General features: G+C 54.0%; 1 protein-coding gene across 4 annotated transcripts in view; it reads left to right on the plus strand.

The window, feature by feature from the left end:
- SEPT9 (septin 9) overlaps positions 1–7,425 on the plus strand; it is a 139,726-nt gene extending 132,301 nt beyond the window's left edge. For all 4 annotated transcript variants that reach the window (XM_026860935.1, XM_026860936.1, XM_026860937.1 and 1 more), the window contains 5 exons: positions 87–204; positions 2,606–2,701; positions 3,584–3,680; positions 5,174–5,225; positions 6,096–7,425. In XM_026860935.1, the coding sequence (XP_026716736.1) occupies positions 87–204; positions 2,606–2,701; positions 3,584–3,680; positions 5,174–5,225; positions 6,096–6,231 (499 nt within the window). In that variant the 3' untranslated portion in view covers positions 6,232–7,425. The remainder of the gene's footprint in view (positions 1–86; positions 205–2,605; positions 2,702–3,583; positions 3,681–5,173; positions 5,226–6,095) is intronic.

Here is a 7,425-nt window from a genome sequence, read left to right on the forward strand (position 1 = left end):
GGGGGTGGGGGGGTGGGGGCGTGTTGCAGCAGCCCCCACCTCACTATCAGTGCATAAATCCCCTTTTTTCCTTCTGTACTTTTCAGGCTCCGACCACTAGACATCGAGTTCATGAAACGCCTGAGCAAAGTGGTCAACATCGTCCCCGTGATTGCAAAAGCCGACACGTTAACGCTGGAGGAGAGGGACTACTTCAAACAAAGGGTAAGGGGCTGCCCCATCCCCTCCTGCCCCTTTCCCCCCCTGGCTCCCCCTGCCTCCCCCAGCAGGGCTGGGAAGGCAGCGCCTGGCCCGGAGCCCAGCGCATTCCTCCGGCTGCAGCTCTGAGCGATCCCACGTGGCTGGAGGAAAGGCCTACACTCCAAGCAGTTCCTTGTGTTTCTCTTGGATCTTTTTCAGTGCAGGATAAGTTTCGAGCTCTAAGTCTCGGGGCCTGTTTCTCCTGCCTCCTTTGTTATTGGTTGTTGTTATATGCAGGCTGTTTTCTGTTATTCTGGGAGGTAGATGGTGCTGCACATAGAGGCCGGAAAACTCTTCCTGTGCAGCATCATGCACTGATACAGGAACCAGTCAAAAAAATAAAGTGTGGGTTTCCTGCGCTCAGCTGGGCAAGATTTATGGGGGGAAGCAAGGCATGAAATTCCCTTGGTTGGGAGCTGGGAGTGGGGATCCCAGGAGGGGCTGTCTGAATCCTCAGTGAGGTATGGGGCTATGCATGTATGCCTGGTGCTGCCGAGAGGTGGAGATGCCCCACTTTGGGGTTAGGTAAGGGGCTATAAATCCATTCATGTAGCTGCTGGATGTGCCTGCGGGCATGATGGCCTCAGAATTCCCTCAGCAAGCCACCAAGCTCATTGGTCTGTGAGTCTGAATGAAGCAAAGGGAAAGGGGGTCTTGCTGAAAGGGCAGTTTTAGGGGCCACCTCCAGTGGTTATGGAGAGGCTGGCACATTAGCCATGGGTTATTCGATGCCTCTGTGCAGAAGAGGATGAGCCACACCGGTGTCTTCCCAGTTCTCGACGAGGAGGATCAGGCACTGAAATATGCAGTCTGATTTTGGGGGCTAAATCCAAACTCTGCAAGCAGTTCCCTTTGCAGCGAGCTAGAGGATGGCTGGAAGTGGAGCCAAGGGGTAATCCTGACGGGGCTTGGTGGGTGTGTCAGCCTGTTTGCACGGAGATCTGTGAGGAGCTGGTGCGGGAGGATGGGGGTGGGAGTCCACGGAGCCACATCTGCTCTCTGCAGTGGCTTTTGCAGACTGCTGGCTCCGTTCAGAGGTTGCGAGTGCACGGATCCCCGTGTCTGCAGGTGGCTGGCTAGATCTGGGACTACAAAGTCAGTCTGCGGCCTAAAATGTCACCTGAGCACTCTGGGCTGCCGTTACCATCCTTGTGTAATGAAAGACCATAGGGAGGCCACCTGGATCGCCTGCTCTGCACCCTCGGCGCAGGATGAGCTCGCCCTATTTCTAATTACATTCCTGATTGTAACCAGACCCCCAAAATCCTTCCAGATGGAGGGAGAACATGGAGCCACGTGGCGTGTTTGCAGTGCTCTTTCTGCAAAGGGCTTGTCCTCTTTATGTTCACAGCACCAGATCCACTGGTGCAAATGAGAGGGCAGGTAATTAGTCCAGGTGAGCACAGGCTGGGATGTTTTCCCTTTGCTCCGTCATGCCTGCGTGCATACTTCCAAAAAGTAGAGCCTCGTCTGCATTGGGGGATGTAACTAGTTCAGAGAGGCAGTAGGTTTTTGGGTTTGGATTGGGCTGGGCAGGTGATGGTGAAGCACCGGCCTGGCTGCAGGCTATCTAGGTTGATGCCAGCACGGCACTGAGTTAGAGGAATGAGTTCTGATGCCTTGTGGAGTTGGCTTTGACGGGTTGTTCTCCTAAAAATAATGTGTGGGTTTGGATAGGGGGTGGGAGGCTGGCTGGGAGGTTTCTCTGGCCTGGATCCTTTGCCAGCCTGCAGCATAGGGCTGGTGTGGAGGAGTTTGTTGCCATAGGAAGCAATGGGAGCAGGCTCTGGGTTTGGGTTTGCAGCTTTGTGGAGAAGGCTGATCCTCCATGCTCCCCAGAGCTGAGCCTCCACCTAGAAATCGGATTTCAGAATCTTTTTGCCTGGCACAGTGTCAGGGTCCTTAGAGGCTACGCTTCCAAGCTGTCTGTGTACCTGTCCCCTCTGATCAAGTGCTGCCGTGACTCCTTTTCTAAGGAGTGTAAGCAAACACGAGAAGGCAACTTCTTAACTTTGGGTTACATGCCTGGCAGCTACATTCCCTATTGCTTGGTGCAGCTTGTATTGTCTTACTGTCTTTTTCAGTCCCAAAGCAACACCCAGCTCATGTGACTTCATCTTACTGTCAGCTTGAACCATGTCTTGGCACCAGGTTCTTTCAGAAATTCTAGGGCAAGTGCTTGGTAGGTGCATAGCAGTTAAACACAGGTCTCTGACTCCCAGGCGGGCAGTGTTTAGGATAGAGAGGGAAGATGCTGCTGCTGGGCATTGCTGTGACCTGTGGACATTGCTCACAAGAGCCTTTTGGGTCAGCTGGGAGCAGCCACCGTGTCTCCTTCACATGTTCCTCTGCTCTTCCCTCCTAGATAATGGCTGATCTTCTCGCCAATGGGATCGATGTGTATCCTCAGAAGGAGTTTGATGAAGACTCTGAGGATCGGCTAGTGAATGAGAAATTCAGGGTTAGTGCGTGGGGTTGTGGGTTGGGTGTGCTTGGGTGGGCCCTGTGACTCTGGGGGCTGCTGATGACCCGGGGGATCTCTTGCAAAGGGCCTCTCTTTTCTTTCCAAAGCTGCTGTGCCCCTGTCCACGGGGCCTGCCCAGGACCAAGGATCTTGTCAGAGCTCAGAGCAGGGCCAGAAAGAGGGTGTGGAAGGCACCTGGGGAAGGTGTCCTCTCCTGTCCATGTCGCTGCTCCTTCCCCCGGCTCCATTCCTCAAAGGTGCCCTCAGCAACCAGTGAGCAGGGCAGTCCCATGGCCCCTTGCCCTGACCCAGGCGCAGGACTGCTGGTGTCTGCCCATCTCTGACCAGGGCAGCAGCCTTCCTGCCACCGGCAGGGAATTCTGTCTGTAGGCTGCCCTGTTTTCGTGGCTGTCAATTCCTTCCTACAGGAAGTAGCTAAAAATTTTTTGGCTCAATAAAATGGATTGGACAAATTCAAGGAAGAAAAAGTCTTCTAGGGACTTGAAGTACAGACATCACTTTGGATTAGGAAATGACTGAGCCACAGGTTGCCAGATGATGGGGGAGATTCCCAGGAAAGCATCATGATACCTTTGCCCTGGCTGTACGCTGGTGCCTGCCAATGAGGTGCTGGGCTAGACTGGTTTAGGGCTGGTTTTAGACTAGTTTGGGACTGAGCACATGTGCAAGAGATGCTGCCGCCTGAGTCCTGGGCTGCCTGCAGTCCCTGGCAGGCAATGCTGCTCAGGATATCAGGGACAGACCAGCTCATCCCATGAAACTCTCTCCTGAAAAGAGCTTTGATGGAGAACTTCACCAGCTTGGTTTCCTGACTGGTTTTCAAGAGGAAAATCTAACTTTTTTCTTTTATTTCCTCAGGAAATGATACCATTTGCAGTGGTGGGCAGTGACCAGGAGTACCAGGTTAATGGAAGAAGAATCCTTGGAAGGAAGACCAAATGGGGCACCATTGAAGGTACTTTGTTTCCCTACCTCTTGAGCCCAGCTCCCTGCCCTGAGAGAAGGCGATGAGGTCCAAAACCAGCAGTAGAGGTTGAGGTGCATAATAATGCTTCCCTGCCTCTCCAAACAAAATCACTTCCCTGGTGTTTGGGGGCTGAAAACACCTTGGCCAATGCTCTTGTGCTGTGTTCCTGGGCCTTCCTGTGGCTCAGGGGGCTGCTGGGTGCTGAAGAGGACACTGGGTTTCTTGTGGCCTGGCTTCTGCTGGTTGCACAGTTAAATGTCTGATGGCTGGAGTTGAGGACACAAAGTGCAGTGCTGACATCTCTGTGTCTGCAGCCCGGATTAGATCTTTCCTCTGGCATCTGTTGGTCTCTGCACCCTCCACCATGCATTTGACTGGTGCCCTTGTGGGATCTCTTCCTTCTTCCATCTTCATCTCATCAGAATCTTCCTTTTTTTGTCCCCATCTTAAATCATGGTTTAAAGGCTCAGTGAAGTGCATGGCTCCAGTGCATCTACGTGTTTCCCGGTCCCTGACAGCCAACTGGCACATCTCCAGTGCCACCTGTCTTATCTTCCTCCATTTCATAGGTTTCTCTCATTTATGAGTCTTTTTACTAAGAATCCTGTGTTGAGGGATGGCTTCACGAAGATGCCAGGAAAATCTGTGTATTTTAAAGCTCTGCTGCCCTCTCGTGCTCTGTCCTTGGAAGCACTGAGTTTAATGGGACTCGTTAAACCACTCATGTGGCATCTGCCTTAAGCATGGGGAGACACCAGGACTCAGCCATGGCCACGGGCAGCCTTTGTAGAACAGTGTTACTTGTTGTCTTGCCATTTCTGCATTATGTTCAGACGTGTTTGAGTGGAAAACATCAAATAAAGCCCGGAGTTAATCCTTTAAATTCAAATGCTGGGTAAACTGCGAGCCATCAGACTGTGGTGGACCAACATCCCTTGATTTTCCCCTTCTGCAAACACTCTTGCTTGCTCCAAGCCCTGTTCAGACAGCAATAGCCTTTGTCAGCAAGAGATCGTGTCCTTCCGCAGCAGCAGCCTGGGCGGTGCAGGCACGGGTGTGCCTGGGATGTTGCAGGGTGCTCATGGTGAAGCCATAGATGAAACACTTCTGTGGAGCTGTGCAAAGCTCACCCTGTCCCTTTCCCTGCCTTGTTTGGTGCCCGCTTAAGCTTGCGCTGGCCCAAAGTGGGGGTCACAGTGGGAGATGCTGCTGGGAGCTCCCTCCTTTGGTAGAACATGGTGGGAAGGGCCTGGGAATGCTCAGTCACACCTCACCAGCCAGTTGATCATGCTGAGCTGGGTCAGCCACTGGCCTTATGGCAGCAAAGAGATCTCAAGTCCTGCACCCTATAGCCCCTGGGGTAAGTCCTCATCTCAGCCCTCCACACGCTAGTGAAGCCCCCAAGGCTCCTCCTTACTCCGAGTGGTTGCCACACTCATGCCATGGGTGCGTGCTGATGGGTTTCTCTCTCTTCCTACCAGTGGAGAACACGACACACTGTGAGTTCGCCTACCTGCGGGACCTCCTCATCAGGTGAGTAGCACTGTGCCCTGTCCCTGTAGCCTTCAGTCACCAGGTGGCATCCAAAGAAAGGGAAGAGCCCAGCCCAGCTTGAAGCAGCTGCTGCTTCACTCTGCTCCTCCATCCACCCACCCATCCATCCCTCCATCCCCTCCCAGCCTGCTGCAATGCTGCAGCCCCTCTGTGGGGGGTGGCCCCACTCCATGGGACATGGCTTCAGGGGGCTTTTCTCAGCTGTGGTGCTGAGTTAAGGGAGGACAAGAGCAGTGGATGGGTCAGGACAGACTCCAAGATTGCTGGCAGTGTGCAGTGTGGCTCCAGCTCACCTGCAAGCAGCTGGGAAGTCTTTTGGCCTTAGTGATCCCTCATCAGCCCCAGGTCCTGCCCACAGTCTGAAGACATCACCCCTATGTGTCCTGGGGTTGCTCCACTGGGGTCTGGGTGATCACTGGTCCCTCTGCTGCAGGGGAGTGGGAGGCTGAGCCCCCTTGGCATGCTGGAGGGGGCATTGGGCTCTTCCTAAATTTGACTGCAAGATAAACTCTGCACACGTGAGCTGTTGCTGGCAGATAGTTGTGTGGGTCTACAAAACCTGATCCCAGGGAATTGCAGGACTGGGGTCTGCCCAGATGGGTGTTATGCAGCCAGGGCTCCATGTACCCAGGCACAGGCTGTTAGTACAGTGAAGGCTTCTGGTCTTGGCTGCCCATAATTGCCTTTGCTTTCCTCCTGTGCCCTAAAGATACTGTTAATGAGTAAAGCAGGAGGGGAAGTTTGGGCTGGAGGAGGTGTTTGAAAGCAGAGGGGTTGGGCTGGCAGAGGCTGGGCCGGCTGAACCTGCTCCCAGCAGGGTGTGATTGCCCCTGTCTCCCTTTCCCACAGGACACACATGCAGAACATAAAGGATATTACCAGCAACATCCACTTTGAAGCCTACAGGGTCAAGAGGCTGAACGAGGGCCAGAGCTCGCTCTCCAACGGCGTGGCCGACAAAGAGCTGGTGGCTAACGAAATGTAACCGTCTCGCTCTGTAGCCAGGACCTTGCTCGCTCACGCTCGCTATTTCTCCCCTCTTCCCCCTTTATTTTTATATAAATCCTCTGCCACTGTCCCTTTCCCCCCGCCCCCCCAAGCCCCCTACCAATGTTAACTGACCAAATAACCAGATGCCATCTCTGTCGTGCGGAGCGGAGCGACCGCTCATCACCACCCCCCATCCCCTGCTTTGTGGCATGAGTTTTCTTCTCAGCCCCCCAGTCCAGCATCCCTGGGCTGGGGACCGTCCCCCTGAGGAGGTTGGGCTCTCACAGGCCCCCAGCACTGGCCCGACAGCTTGGCTTGGGGGAGAAGAGCTGTGGGGCCAGCGGGGTTAGGGTGCCCCTGGGAGCCCTGCCTGCCTCTGGGTGCAGAGGCCCTTCTCCGTCCATTGAAGGCAAGGGTTTCTCCAGGTGAATGTAGCCTTTGGAAGCAAGGTACAGTGGTATGAAGAGAGCAAGACGGTGCCATCCTTATCTCCTGCCGCCTCCTCCAAGCCCTCTGCAGCCCTCTGGGACCCGCCAGCCCCCATCCTCTCTACCCTGTCTACATGCAATAAACTGGGAGTGTTTAGGTGTCACCTCGCCTGTCACCGACCCCCGGCCAGGCAGAGCGACCTGCTTTGGGAGAAGTGCCTTTTCAGACTGTTACCTTGCAATAGTGTGGGAGAGGGGAGGGAGGGCTTGCCTTGTCTGTCTTTGCAGCCTGCAAAAGGCCTGTGACACTTTGTAGAGACTCCTTTTCTCTCTCACTTGGACCATAGATGTGGCTGATGTCCTGGGAATGCTTGTATATTTATTTTTCATTCAGTTGGGTGGGGTTTTTTCTGCTCGGAGTATGTCCAAAGGGGGCTGAGAGTGGAACGTCTCTGCAAAGCGGTGGTGGAAGGTGAAGGGTTGTTCTGTCTGACCCTTGTGATTCTTGGGCTTTTCCCTACATCAGAGGAGGCTGTTGGATATTTCTGAATCATATTTTTTATTTTTTGGATCTCCTGTGTGACATGTGTACATGTAACACGCTCCTCTGGTTTGCTATTTCTCGTGCAAGGGGACTGTGCATGTGCGGACCAAGCCCTGCAGCTTTCGGGAGGGTTAGGGCAGCATTTATAGATGCTGCACCCCACAGCCCCCCCTGCTCTGCCCCTCTGTGCCCCCTCTTTCAATGAGTCTCCAGTAAC

Source organism: Athene cunicularia, assembly GCF_003259725.1.
Source record: "Athene cunicularia isolate RWA chromosome 18 unlocalized genomic scaffold, athCun1 chr18_part1, whole genome shotgun sequence".
Classification (NCBI taxonomy): Eukaryota; Metazoa; Chordata; class Aves; order Strigiformes; family Strigidae; genus Athene; species Athene cunicularia.